This window comes from Zosterops lateralis (genome assembly GCF_965231275.1).
Source record: "Zosterops lateralis genome assembly, chromosome: 1".
NCBI classification, from domain to species: Eukaryota; Metazoa; Chordata; class Aves; order Passeriformes; family Zosteropidae; genus Zosterops; species Zosterops lateralis.
Genome location: NC_139762.1, coordinates 9,258,139 through 9,273,718, shown reverse-complemented (window position 1 = coordinate 9,273,718; position 15,580 = coordinate 9,258,139). Strand labels below are relative to the sequence as shown.

Here is a 15,580-nt window from a genome sequence, read left to right as displayed (position 1 = left end):
TAACTGGCACATTTCTTGTGGATAAGGAGACAACACACAAGAATGCAGAAGGAACAGACTTATGGTCTAATAGCAAGATTATTTTCATTGAGAATACAAATCAGTACCTCTCTACATTAAAGAAAAGCAAAAGAAAACACCTAGTGAGGACTGGTTACACTAAGGCTCAGCTAAGATTTGATAAGAAATAGTCTGTGGTATGTAGGCCAGTCTCAAGTTCAGTAGTTCAATTTATACCTCTGCACTTCTCAAGAACTCAAGTACTTCAATCCCAGACAAATGAGCGTCAAACCTCCTTGCACTAAACTCAAAAGCACAGTCTGTCACAGGGAAAATCCTAAAGCTCTTCATGGCATTTGTCCACAGTGTCCAAAACGAGAAAGGAACAGAAATCTGCATTTGTCTTTTCCACCTCTTAATCACAAACAGGTTTTTTTCTCAGCTGAACTGAATGGTACCAAGTCCTCATGGAAAAGTTTTGTATATAAAGCTTTGAGAGTAGCAATTAGTGAGAAATTATAAAGCTTTCCATTCAGTTTCTCTTCAATTTGTATTCAAAAATACAAAAAGCAAGAGCACTCCTGAAAACCTCTAACACATGCACAAAACCTTACCAGCATTAAATCCTCCTCATTTTAGTATTAGTTCTGATATCAGCATCACCGTAAGCTCTATGCCTTGATCAGATAATTTCTTTTATTCAACCCTACAGCAGCTGGAAGATGATGAAACTAAAAGGAACAAAAAAAAGAGTCTAGGAGGAATTTAAATGCAATAACTGGGAATTAAAACCTAATCTCTGCTAAATGCCTGCTGTGAGAATCATAAATATTTGCAACCATTTCTTTCCAAACCAAAAAATTATCCCAGCACATCGGAAGAGCATCTGAGAGCAAAGCCCTCAGGTACAAAAGACATCCAACATGCTCATTACTGAAACTTCAAAAGCAAACAATCATTTCACATAAAAGTCTAGGATGGCCAACAACCACCGAATATTTAACTACCAAGCTCAATTATCACCAAATAAAACTGTATAAATTGAACACAGAACTGTAACAGAGTCAAAGGCATTAGCACACAACACTGGTTTGCACTTAGGAAAAATCTGATGGGGTTTGCTCCCTGCTGGGGTCTCAAATGCCACCACTGGTCTTTGCTGCTACCATGATGCTTCTGCAAGAGCATGAAAAGGTGGAAAGCTCTGGACTTTTTAATTAATTGATCCATTTCAGACATAAGAAAACCTAGACAAAACAATACAGAAGGGGGGTGGAACAAGTTTTGCTTGTTCCTGCAAAATGAAGAAAAGCAAAAGCAACTGCATCAACCCCTACTTTGACATTACTGCTCTGAACATTTATTGGTTTTGAGACAACTCAAGAGGGGAAGCCAAGAAAAAACTGCAGCACTGTTTCTCAAGAGAGGTCTGCGAGACAGTGACATGGTGCTTCAGGCCTAGAGGAGCTGAGCAAGTCAGCAAGACATTAGTTCCTGTTCCAGGCAGCCTGGCTTCAACTGAAGATAAAACTTGGTGGTTTTCTTAATAAAAACCAAAAGTGACTGCTAAGTGACATGGGCCAACAAGCAAAACAACACAGAAGACACATTTTAGCAGCAATTCCTTTTTCAGTGGTTAAAGACACAACAGTGAAAGGACGAACACCGTCCAAGCCAAAATGAACAACGTAGTACCATGTAGTGGCAAACTACTCTCACCACCACCATCATTCTTTAAACTCCTATGCAAGACAACAAGTGGCTTTTCCAGGTACAACAGTGAAGAACCAAGTCAAGCCAAACACCTGAAGAGAGCTTTTAACTTCTGGACTTAAAGCTACAAAACCTCAGAACGTTATTGACAGGTCACAGACTCCTAAGAGAACACTGATATTTTGGAGGAAGGACACAGTTGTTAAGATGACTGTACACATATGCTGACTCCTGATGTTCCCTCATGAGCTGCACAACAAACTGGCACCAAAACACAACAGCAAATTACAGGCAAGCAAGTAAGTCCACTGAAACTGTACTGCAGCAGCTACCCCAAATGACATCTAAATCACAGAAGCTAAACTGCTAACATCTCTGCTACTTAAAATGTCTCAGGTCTAGCTCATCTTAAATGTACTTTTGCTTTTCCTAAATAAAAATAACAACTTCTGTATTGTTATTTTTCATCAGCTTACATCACTGCCCTCCTCAGATTTAAATACGCAGCAACAGAGGGAGGTATTAAAATTTTAAGCCTTCTCATGTCAAAATACATTTTCTTTCCTAGAGTATTTTACAACGTACAGGGCTGCACTATGTTTTTCAGAGATGCATCTATTCATCATCATGGCCTGTCTCACATAAATTGATGTACAAAATGCTGACCCTCGGTAAATGCCTTAGTCGACCAAAGACCTGGGACTGACTGATACAAGCTCTGATTTTATACTTCAAATTTCCTCTAAAGTACTGTGCAGAAAATGAATTTCTATTTTTTGTTTGCAAATCAATGAAGGAAGAATGTTTTCCTCTTATTGTCTACTCCTTAATTTCTAGATTATAAATCATCATGAGTTTCGAGCTCCAGATTTCCAAGTTTTACAAAGGGTCTGCCTTCCTAAGAGCTAACCAGCAAAGTGTTCTCTCAAAAGAAAATTTTCCGTTATTCAATTAAAGCTGGAGTAATGAAAATGCCTTTTTTAAGTTTCAGGAGTTCTGTTCAGGGGTAAGTATAAAAAATATTTTTCCAATTCAACTACTGAAAGACTGTGAGCAGTGCCAAAGCAAGTTAATTTCAAATACTGCATGTATATAAACAAAGCTCAAAAGATTGAGGTAAAAGGATTTGATTTACATGGTGAATGCTTTTCAAACCCTTGCTCTGGAAGAATCTGCAGTTTAACCTGAAACTAGACTAACAAAAAGAACTGATGCCATTCAACGGCCATGACTTTTAGAACCAATTCACTGACACCTATCAAGGCTGTTTTTCATCAGTCTCTCACTATACAGATCTATATATAGTCAGTGTTGTGTTTTGAGCAACACAGAAAGAATTCTGTCAAATATGAGATCACAAATTCTAAAAGCAGAATTTTATGAAGGACTGCTTGAATTTAGCAAGCTGGAGCCCTCTGTCATAATCATGATGACAGTTTTATGATGAAGATGAAGTTTATTTGCCACCAACATTAGCAGGACAAATTTATTTGTAACAAATGCTTTAAAATGTACTGATAAAAATGCCTATTGATACTGTCAGAGCTGCTTGCAATTTGACAGATCAAATCTTATTTTCATTCTTAAACCCCATGAAGGAATGGTATCACCAACTTGCATTCTGTAGTGAGCAAATTGATTAATCCCCCTCTATAGAAATCTCAACTCTTGATTACACCTATCAGACGTTAAGCAGCATTATTCTAGAGTGACAACACTTGACAAATTCCCAAACCATTTTTCTCAGCCTTTGTGGCCCTGCTAGCTTGTATTAACCCTGATGAAAAATTAATTTTCCTTATCTTCTGCTAAACCCCAAAATCCAAATCCGCCAAACTGGCAACTCTTTCTGTAAAGGTATTATGAAAACCTCTAAAAGATTAATTGCATGTCTTCAGGTGACATTAAATTAATTTCTGTACTCGTGACAGACATTTGATACTCCGTACTGAGAGGACAGATAACATTGTCAGGATACACAGAAGGACAGTGGTGCAGTGTCCCAGGGCAGCCTCTTATGAATTCTCCTTTCGATAAGGCCATACTTCACTGTCATTGGCACTGTTAGTGATCTTGCAGCCCACAGACCTCACTGCACAGGTTTCTATTAACCACCACAATGCTGTGTCTATCCATGTAATCTTTGTAAAGCTAATTCAAAATCGTCCAATAGCAAAGGGATGCGCATGCTGGATAAGGCACTTAAAGGAAATAAATAAACTCTGGTTGATTTGTGTAAAAATAACATGGGGAAGCAAAACATTGTCAGCTTTTCTGAGATGCATTACAACTCAAATTCTCTGTAGTGTGATGAAGACTTAAATCTTCTATGGAAATCTCAGTCCAAAATTGTACTGTGATCGATTTCTTTTAAAAAAGGAGGAACCTCTCATCTGTTACCAGTTTAAGTCAATATTTCTAGAAATAAGTACCTTTAAAGTATCACAGCAATTGGAGGAGGAAAATATCCTTTTGGTTATTAAATTCATCTTTACTTTCAGGACAAGAGAAATGACAATTCGTTCATGAGCTATATAGTTTTCATAGGTGAACTTGTATTTTACTAATACTGCAACTGACTGTAGTAAAACAGACAGACATCTACCAAGACAGCTGTGATTCCCACATAACAAAGAGAAAGAATTGTAAAGCAACAATCACATAGAACAACAGCAACTTTCATCTATAATATACCAGTATTTCTTCACTACAATTATCAGGAACACATATTAAAAGGCAAACCCCTAATAATGAGCTGTTTCACTTTGACTGGTGCTCCAAATGCTTTACCACTTTGATACAGCTGGCTGACAGACTGGGGACCTGGGAATAGGAAGCCTAATCACTTGCCAAATATCCCACAACCGAGTGACATGACCAAGCACTGCTTCTGAACAGTGGACGATCTGTTTTCAATCTGTCAAATGCCAATGAGAAACACCTGGAGACCTTTTTTTTTTTTTTTTTCCCAGGCCTTCTAGGACCTTTAAAAGGTTCTTTTTTTTTTTTTTTTTTTTTTTTTTTTTTTTTTTTTAAGAATAGCTGTATTTAACAAAACTGCTCTCCCACCAGGCTAGAAAATGGCACTCTCTCAATAGACAACTCATCATTAACAACTGGTTTAAGATATATTAATGGGCTAGTTTTGACTCAAAGTACACACAGCAATAAGCTACATCAGACTACAAAAGTGATGAAAGAGCCAAATCATTCCCAGCTCACACCAGAGAAAAAAGACACTTCTGATGCTGGTCAGTCATTTAGGGATTTTTCCCAGCCTAAAATTTTTAGGCTGAACTTAACCCAAGCGAAAGCACCCAGGCTAAGCAATAAATAAATAAAATGCAGAAACAGTTCCCTTCCTGTGATAAAAAGACATTGCTACACTGCTTCAGTGAGCCATGATGTGATGAGTATCTTCTGTGCCTAATGGTATATGAAAAGTCAGAATAGTAAGAAGAAAATATCTTGCAGAAAAATCAGCTTAATTCCATTTAATCCCATGTACTAACACAATTCTTAACTGAAGTATCTCCTCATCTGCCTGAAAGAACTCAGGCATGGAGAAGCACTGGCCAAGGAGAGTCCCTACCATACCCATGGTGCATGAAGTTTCACTGGGAGTGACAAGAGCACAGCTAGAATCATGCTGAATCAGTGCTGAATCACAACTACATGGTTTTTAGTTAAACCACCCACTTGCTCATTATGAAAAAAGTAATAAAAACTATGTCAAACCTACAGCAAAATCAAGGTTTGGAAATGGACATATCTAACGCTCTCAGAAATACCTTCATTTTTATGTCCCATCTGCAAGGTACATAACATAGATAAACAATGTTTTAAGTCAAGTTTCCTGCTTCTCTTTTCAGCTGCCAGTCTGAGAGGTTTTTGTACAGGGAACTTTAGCAATGACTGGACATACAGAGAAAGACCAAGAGCCTGTTGGGAAATATCAGTGATACAAAACTTGTGATGGCCCAAAGCTCCCGGAGGAGCACTTCCCAGCTGGACACCAGCTATGGCACAGAAAGCCAGCACTGGTTATCAGAAACCTGCACAACTACAACTTCCCTTCTTGTGCTGTGTCTAGCCTTTCTAGTTCATGTTCCTTGAAGCTTAAAACTACTGGCAAGTCAAATCCCAAAGGCCTGTTCCAAGTGGTCCAGCTTTTCAACAGAGAGATGTGACTTCTCAAAATATTAAACTGTACAATTCTGCAAGCTCGCCTCCCAAGTTAAGAGACTGCATTTTCATATGAAATCTGACTCTCTCTTTGTAAAGCACTTTAGTGGTGTCCCAGCTGTCCTTATCAGGAAACTGGCCTCCAAGATACTCTGTAATACCAAAATCCTACAGATATGAATTCTGCACTGTAACATTCACGATGGCAGAGAAACTCTCCTTTGAGACTTAAGAGTGACAAGCAACAAACGCTCAGCTTTCTGGGTGTTCAGGAGCAAGCTTCACTCTTCTTCAACACACAATTTAAAAGTCTCCTGAGGAAAAGGAGAAACCTGTTCTTCAGTCTGCAACAGAAAATACTTTACTGCACTTTAGATCCATAGCAAAGTCAGATTTAATTTAGGTAAATATCTCTTCCCCTTTTCATGCATTTTATGAGAAGCCCATAAAATGTATTATCTGTGTCTGGTTTGGCTGTCACCTTAATTCTCACTTGCTAAGTGTGCCCACACATCCCCCTTTTATTTCCTTTTCCCAGTAATCAAATATGCCCTAAATAGTACGGCACAGCCCCTCTCCCCCTCTCCTGACCCCAATCCATGAAATAATCTGTCTCTATAGGGACCTTCTCACTGGAGGTCTGGGAGGACACCATTTATTACTCACTTTCAAATGTTCCTACCATGGGCATGGACACCTTCCACTACCCCAGGCTGCTCAAAGCCCCATCCAATCTGGCCTTCAACACTTCAGGATGGGGCACCCACAGCTTCCCTGGGCATCCTGTTCCAGTTCCTCACCATGCTCACAGGAAAAAAAATTCTTCCACATATCCAATATAAATCTATCCCTCTTCAGTGTGAAGGCATTCCCCTTGTCCTATCACTCCATGCCCTTGTAAAAAGTCCCTCTTCAGCTCTCTTGTAGCCCCTTTAGAAAGGTTCTATAAGGTATCCTTGGAGCCTTCTCTTCTCCAGGCAAAACAGCCCCAACTTTCTCAGTCTGTCTTCAGAGGGAGGTGCTCCAGTCCCCTTACCAACTTTGCGGCCTTCTCTGGATACATTTCAACATTTCTTACAATTAAGAAATTAATGTCCATTTGTGAAATATTTACAGAGTGAAATCTTGCAGGTTATGGCAGGCAGAGTCCTTCTTCAACAGTATTTACATTAATGCTGTTTCAGAGGTCTTGCCCATTTTGCCATGGTACCACCTGGGCATTCAGATGTAGCTCCTGCAGCTCCCTCAGGCTAGGTGGGCACTATCCACGCCTCCTTCAAACAGTGGGATACAAATAAACACCAAAGCCACTCTCCTGTTTCTTAAAAAGTTATAGGACTGTACAGGGCAAGAGTTTCTTTGTCAAGGGTTGGGGAAAGGGCTCCCTCATGAACTTCCCACACAAATGGCACAATTCTTAGTGTTTGCAATTCCTGACATATTTAGATGAAAGGCACTAAAGAGCTTTCAAGTCAAATATTTTTAATTAAACTTGAATATATACATGCAAGTAGAAACAAGTACAAACATCAAGCAAAGTTGGTTGATAAGATTACATTATCAAACCAGAATCATCTCAAATCAGTATCTTTTTTCCATATTTAGAATTCCATATTCATCTCACACTTCCCAGTTGCTTGAAATATGAAGTTGTCCATCTTCCATTTCCATCTTGTTTTTGCCATCCAAGGACTTTTTTTTGTGACAGGCTTTTCCAACATAAGAACTTGCCAGCTTTTTTTTTCGAGCTTTTCATATGAAGCATTTCAGGTTTTCAGGAATTAGGATCACTCATAAGATACTGCTTGTAAAGCAACAGGGAACACCAAGATTTTTATGTATTTTTATCTATGTATGTATTTATGAAAAAACCCTCATTGTGCAGCCTTCCAGAGACAAAGATTGGTGTATTCTTGGTGCAGCATAAGAACCAGCATTTTCAGGCCTTTGGGACAGACACACAGCTCTCTGAGCATGGCAGGACATTTTCTGGCTAAGAGAGAAATCATCCAACAACAACATAAGATGACAATGATACAGAGATTTTAAGATATTGTAATTTATCACAGAACCTCCAACTAAATAGAAAACATGTTCAGCACGTTATTTCATATAACCTGAAGATATCTAAGTTTATAGCTGGTACAAACCTGTTCTTCCAGGACTAAAACAACTCTGAATATATTGACTTAAGGAATTCAATTGCATTTGGTACTAGAAGTCTTAACAGACAGATTGATGACAGAGAGCCCAAAGAGAACCACAAACAGCCAAGGTGTTAGAAAACAGGAGTCATCAAGAAAGAATGAAAGATATTAGAGCTCAGAAACAGTTAAGATATCTTTAAAAAGAGAGAAGCACAGAGAGAAATTCTTCCCCATCTCTCCTCAAGTATAATACAAATAGTCAAAAAATCAAAACTACAGCAAGAAAATTCTCTTAAATATACACATTTGATACTGAAATAGATGAGCTGGGAAATCTGCAATCATGAGATCTCAGAAAAAGGTTGGACAAACATGTCAGGAATACTACAGAGTTCATCCTCCCGTTCCAGATAAATTAGTTCAACAGTCTTTTCACCCTTATTTTCTATAATTTTATGATCACATTTTAAAGTGATTTATCAGGGTGTTTCTTCCTACACTCTCACTGACTTTATACTTACAAGTAACTTTAGGATTACCTCAGGCTCCTTAGAAGGCCCAGCAAGCCTCATATGCTTCATTAGTAAAATTTACAAGTATGAATACTCAGTGAATACACTGAGCTCTTGTATCTGAAAAGGAGAGCTCTGAGGAAATGCCACAAAAACAAAGCATACTGGATCCATCGAAAGATATCTGGTTCTCCTTGGAAAAAATAAAACCAAGAACAAAACCAAAAACAAAGCAACAAAAAAAACCCCTTCCCCCCAAAAACCAACCCCCTTCCCCCCAAAAAAACCAATCCAAAACCAAACCAGCAACAAAAAAATTTTAAGTCCATGTGCCAAACACTGTATAATTTTCCAGGAACATAACATTTTAAGGAGTAATTAAAATGGAAAACTATTCACTTTACTGCCATTCCTGCATAAATTATATATATATTAGAAAGGGATGGGCAAATCAGTATTGGGGGGAAGGTGAAGGGTGGGATTTATTTAAAAAATAAAAAAAGCATCAACACACAAAATCATTGAGAGTACCTAACATGTCACCTTGATACACAGACTTAGTCTGATATAATGGATATGCTGAATCATTTTCTACTTTCATTCTCCTGAAGAACAAGATGTCATAAATTAAGGCATCTTATGCATCAGGAAAACTGAGCAAGTTAAAATACTGTTAGAATTTACATGGTAATTCTTAAGATTCCAAAAGTAAAATCTACTCACAAAAGAATACTGTGGAAACAGAAAAAAGACATTTTGTCTTTTAAGCACCCAAGGCGTATTTCATCCTGCAGGTCAGAGATCTTTGGTAACACTGCTGTGCCCAGCAACACAAACAGACAAAAGCTCAGCCTGGTAAAGACACCACCCCAGAAAAAGAAGCCATTCTCTTGTGACAGTATCTGTACCCCACAGTTCTCACCAATACACCACACTGCTTAACTGTTACATAACAAACATCATCAGCAACACCAAACCATTGACTCCAGATTCTACTGAATTAATAACATTCCTTGTCACTAGTTTCTGGTTTAGGCCAGCTTGGTCTAGACAGAGTTAGTTCAGCTCTGGGCTGGAGCAGCTCCTGCAGCTGAGAGCTCCCCAAGGGTGCTGTGCACTGCTGCAACAGCAGAGACTTGCCAGGTCTTTACCTGAACCCAGTGAGTTTCAAAATGGAACCTGCATTCTCTCTAATCATGAGCCACTTTATCTGTACAAATGTATTCAAAACATCTCTGCACAAAAGAGCCCAAGAAGGGAAAAGAGTACAAGGAATTAGACAGAGAGCAAGGGCAGGGATGCTTAGCTGCAGGATGGAGCCAGTGCATACAGGTAAGAGATAACAGCAACTCTTTGCCAAAGACAAGGAGTAAAAGGAAGCACTATTACATGCTAAGGAGAATGGCTAGGGAAAATGAGATTTGGCTTTTGCTTCATATTTAGTGCTCAGGCAAAAGCTGTGAAAATAAATAAAGCATGTGGCAGGACTAAAGCAGTGGAAACTAAGTATGATCTCCAATTGTGACAGTATTCGGAGTCCAAGCACCTTTTAACTCTTCTTTTAAATCCTGTCAAAAATGGAGTAAAACATTGTCTGCCCTGCTGCTCAACATTTACTTTTTCCTTGTGTCGTCAAAGAAATAAAGTCACAGATTCAGCTATCTTGATCAGTGTTAACAGCTAATTGCAATGCTTGCTTTCACTCTCCCACAGCTGGAAGGAAACTTAGTAAGTCCATGGCAACATGAAAACAGTGACAAAGGCTACATGTAAAGAACCTGCTTCACCTCGCTGAAACCTCAGTATCTGCAAGTTACGGAGGACAGTAAATCTGCTTTTGTACACGATGAAAGAGGAGTTACACATGCATTTAATTAAGCTAATTACTCTTGCTTACCATGAGACTTTTCTGAAACAAATCATTCATGGTCTTCTGAAATAGAACACTGCGATAAAAATTATTTCATTGTGAATGCTGCTGTGGGCACTGATAATTATTTGTTACAAGGAGCTGTATACAGTTGTGACTGGCATTGTTTTGTTTCACCACATAATAAAAGAAGTTGTGCATGACTGCTTTATTCAATTATGCATGAATCACAAACCTGTCATACCTCTTGCAGACCACTGGGATTCCTGCAGACATACTTATATATAAATATTTTTAGCTCAATAGAATTAATTTCTTTCAGCTTCCTGCACTTTATTCTTCTGTACTTAAGTTACCATGTCTGAGGAATTAAAACTGACAACCTGAAGTGCAGGATGTCTATGTAGTCAATAATGCCCTATATGTTAATATTTGGAAAGACTATACAGTCATTATGCAATTCACAGTTCTGAGTGTAATTAAGTTTTATGAGCTGTAGAAAAACATTAATAAAAAGTAGTTAAGACTTTGGCATTTCAACTTCCCATTTCTACAGGGTAAAGCCTAGCCTCCAAGGCCTTGTTCAGTCCCTGTTACACACTGATTTGTTTTCCCTATAAAATTCTTCAAATACTTTAAAAGCATTCTTCCAGAAAAACACCTCCAATGTGCTGCTACATCACATCATTGTTTCCTTCTCAGCATACACCCAAGGACAGACTTCAAACACTGACAACATGATCTCTATGTTCCTTCATCTTAGTTTCTTTAGAGCCCTAACAAATTAACTTGTCTTTTCATTAAGACAGAAGAAATTTGGTTGAGAGACGTTCTCACCAAAACCCCGAATTTTAAATAGGCACACTGTCCTCGAGACCATCATTGTGAGTCCTCCACACCAGTGCTCAAGGGACACACTGCAGATAAAAGACCCCTCATCAAGAGATAAGGAAATCTCATTTAGATGCAGATGTGAAATGGTAACGTTTTAAACCAGCCTCTAACAGAAAACATCCCTCTCCAAGATGCTGCTTAAATTAGTTTCATAACATGCTTCTTAAGAAAATAAAAACCATCTTCTCCTGAGTAGAAACCATACTAATACCAACATCTGCACACAACTAAATTAGGTGGCCTCACTTACCAAATAAGCATGTTATTTTTAACCAAACCTTAACTAAAATACAGTCACCTAAATTCTTTTCTCTGAACAATTATCAGACCTATCAGCCTTAAGGAAAAGGAGTTCAGTTGAGAGGTCTTTCTGATTTCAGACTCCAAGTAACAACTTAAAGGAGTATTTCAAAATTATTTCATTGGTAGCTGCCTGGCAGTAAAGCATTACAGAAAACACTAATTGTTTAATAACTGCTAATAAATTACAGTTCTGAAAAAGTAACATATAGACTATTAGGTACGCTAAACCTGTTACTTCCCTCACCAGCTCAGGCCCATATTTTATTTTGGGATTACACAGAGTCAAACACACAGAAACAAACCACGAGGAGACACAGAGATGAGACGAGCCTTGTAAACTTACCCCTCCTGACAACTTAATCACCCTGACTTTGCTGCCGACATGGGGCCCATCACTAGCACTGTTTGTCCGCTGCATGACAGTCCTTTTCACCCCTGGCTTCTGCTCCTGGGGCCGGGCGGGGACGGAGGCCACTCGAGCGGCCTGTGGCGTGGGCAGCGCCGCCGCAGCGGGTTTGCTCTGCAACACCTTCTGCAGCGTCTGAGGCTGACTGGCAGGGACTGTTCTAGTCGGCCTCAGCGGCTTCACTGCCTTCAGCTGCTGTCCTTGGTACTGCCCGTCCCCTGCGCCCTGGGGGAAATCTGAGGGTTTGGGGTGGATGTTTGCGACTACTGGGTCTTGCTTTCTAACAAGGAGTCTGTTTTTCACGTTGTGCCTGGTCTGCAAGCCCGAGTGGGGTACGTAGGGGCTGCCGTTGGTGGGGAACTCGGAGGACTCCTCCTCGTGCTGCACGTAGGACTGCTGGGAGCAAGGCTGCTGCTGCTGCTGCTGTGCGAGTCTCTCCAGCAACTCTCTCTTCCTGGCCCCAGCCTGCTGCTGCCGTCTCAGCTCCTTCTGCTTCAGGATCTCCTCTCTCAGGCGCTTCTGCTCTTCTATCTTCAAACGATACAACCGAGTTTCTTCATCTTCATCTGGATACTACAAAGGAAGAAACAAATGAATTTATAAAATTCTAAACAGATGCCCAGCTTGGTCAAAACAACATGATATTGTTTCAGATGTTATAAAGCTGTAACTCTGAATAGCTTTTTAAATTTTCCCTGATACCAAAGCAAGGGTATTAGTGGAGTGTATCTGCTGCTAAGGTTTATTTGCTATTCATTACAGACAAACAGCTCAAATCTGGTTTAGGACTTGGATATACTACTTCCTAGACAGAAAAGCTTTAATACCACTTGAGAAATCTGATCAGAATACTAAAAAAAATAATAAAAAAAAAAGTTTTACAAATTGGAACTAATTTAAAAGTTTCCAAAACCAATTAAACTATTAATATAATTCAAGATATCAAAATATGTTCCAAATAGAAGGTAACAATACAGAGGCAACCCACTGTCACACAGGTTTTATCTTGCTCTTTTCTGACAAAGTAACAAAAGGTAGGGTGGTAAATGACCTGAAAGGCCCTGATTAGAACTATTGATTTTTCTCACAGAATTTTAAGCCTGATCTCAAACTCATTTGTCACACAATAATTGGTTATAATGAACAGCACAAGTCAATCTCTCTGACCTTGAACTCATGCACTCTCTTCAGAATCAAAATGTTGCCAAATGCAGTGCTGGAATATTAATGGTATATAGAGAATGCCTTTAATATTCCAGCCCTGGGCTCCTATGAAGATACTACACACCATCAAATAACCTTTCTAAAGATTCTTCAACTCTGGCAGAACAGGTTCTTATGAAAAGCTGTATAAAAATGGACAAGAGTCAAGGAAACACAGATTCTCATCATCCTGGATAAGAAATCAAATGGTTCTTGCAATAAAATCACACATAATTTTCGAAATTAGAAGCATACTTTTCTATTATATTATTTCTCTCTTTTTAACCATTTGAAATATTAAGTTAGACTTACAGAGAATGCTTACAAATGGTAATGAGCACAACAGTCTGCTCAAGATGTATTAATCGCTAACAACAGCCTCTCCAAGTAATGATACTTTGCATGCTAATAAATTAATGCATAAAAAAGAGTATTAAAATACTTCTCAAAAACTGGGAATCTGTGATGAATCTTTATGTATCTTGCAACAACTGGGTGCAAACTATTCTTGACGCAACTGTCATATTTTGAACATATGTGACCCAAATGTGTGACTTGAAGGTTTGTTTTTTTAATAGTCAAGCGCTTTTAATCCTAGTGCACCCCAGAATCCTCCCCAACTCAAGAAAAAAACCCAGCAGAACAGATTCAGCCATGATGTTGGTTCATGGATGTGAAAGCCCAGCAGAGTTAGATTTGCACTCACAGCACCCAGATGCACAAATCCTGAATGTTTGTTTCCTTCAGCTGTAGCTGCTTCTTCTCTGAGCAGGTATTCACAGGGGTTATTCTCACAGTCACCAAAAACCAGTTCATTGTTTCAAATTAAAAATCCAATTACAAGCATCTAATTGGCAGTCGAATTAGAAGCCTAAACATTGGCTAAAGAAGACTAACCAAATTGCACTTTTACCATTTGCATTTATTTTTAAAGTATGGCTTGTAGTTCAGGGATGAGGTCTAACACAGTTCTTTGTATTAAAATGCTACATCTACCCAGAAGTTCTTATCTTGATCTATACTTTGTAGAACATCATGGTGGTGATTAATAATCACTGTGACAACTAAATTAAGAGGTCTGTGTTGATAGATGGTACAGAAACATACTTCTACAGGAGGAAACCCAAATATTTCATCTTTTATTAACAACTGCAGATGCTGGATTGTAGCAAAAAAGAATAGAATATGACCCTTATGAAATACAAGGGAAAAATTAAGACCCTTAAGAATAGTTTGCAAAGGAAAAGAAAACATGTAAGCTCCAGCTAGGAGCATGTGCTGTTATGCAGATCCTGATGCAATTAATAAAATTTTCAATCATTTTCTGAGACATTAAGTATCACAATTACTACAATTGTTCAGAGGGAAAACTTGTTTCACTTAACTTACTGAATTAGTTTATTCACCTGCTTCGGTTTAGACCATAATATTCTACAAATTATCTAAACAAGCCTGATGGATGCCATAAGCCAATACCAAGTTACTTTTGGAGGTAGCCCTGTACTTTTTTTTCCCCTTATGTCCAATTGGAACATTGTAGCACTAGTCTTCAGAAGATCACCACTCCTACCAGTGCCCTTTATTATGAGGGATTTGCCTGCTCATTTTATCACCTAACAAGTTCTGAAGGCCTTGGGAAATGTAGATCACGATGTGGCAGGCTCAGAACACCAACTCAAAGGTTACACACAGCACAGAGATGTGTGCTCTGCAGCACACTCAAATGAGTCCTGCCAGCAGACAAGGAATGAACATCCCGAGGGACTCTGACTAATACATCCCTGCAACAGCCCTTGGACAGATACAGTGATTCCAACTATGCCAGAATTAAACACAGAAGGATGACTGACAAACACTTTTACCAACATAAATACAGCTTGGAGAATGCTTCATAGAACATTTAGGCAACTTGAACGCAAATATAATCCAAACCCTTTCTTTCTGGAACTTGACTCAGGAAATTAGTAGTGATCCTAGGAAGTCAATCCCTTCTTAAAGGTTAAAATCAAGCATCAAGAGCCCTGAGGTTATATGACAACTGCAGATCAGTCTGTTAACAGACTGAAGGGATTCCTAAATCCTCCAAAAGCAAGTTACTACTACTGTTAAATTCTAAACAAAATACCCTTGCAGCTAGAGGAAGATAATATAAAGGCCCTGTGATGATTAACAAAATATCTCCATTAGAAGTCAACTTAGTTGTACAATGGCCCAACAGTACAGACTGAGAAGGACAGCAAACTCGTTATCAGGATGAAAACAGGGGAAGTTAAATCCCTTCTCCTCAGCTTTAAGAGCACCTTATATACAACATCCTAGAGAGTGGAGGTATAGCACATATAAATGA

At 38.8% G+C, this 15,580-nt stretch overlaps 1 protein-coding gene across 6 annotated transcripts in view; it reads right to left on the bottom strand.

The window, feature by feature from the left end:
- The window catches only part of RBM33 (RNA binding motif protein 33), a 95,846-nt gene that overhangs the window by 16,008 nt on the left and 64,258 nt on the right, over positions 1-15,580 (bottom strand). For 4 of the 6 annotated variants that reach the window (XM_083856628.1, XM_083856629.1, XM_083856631.1 and 1 more), the window contains exon 15: positions 11,968-12,603. In XM_083856628.1, coding sequence (XP_083712754.1) covers positions 11,968-12,603 — 636 coding nt within the window. Of the gene's footprint in view, positions 1-7,375; positions 7,892-10,454; positions 12,604-15,580 lie in introns of those variants that run through there. The other 2 variants (XR_014589499.1, XM_083856632.1) reach the window with 2 other exon arrangements.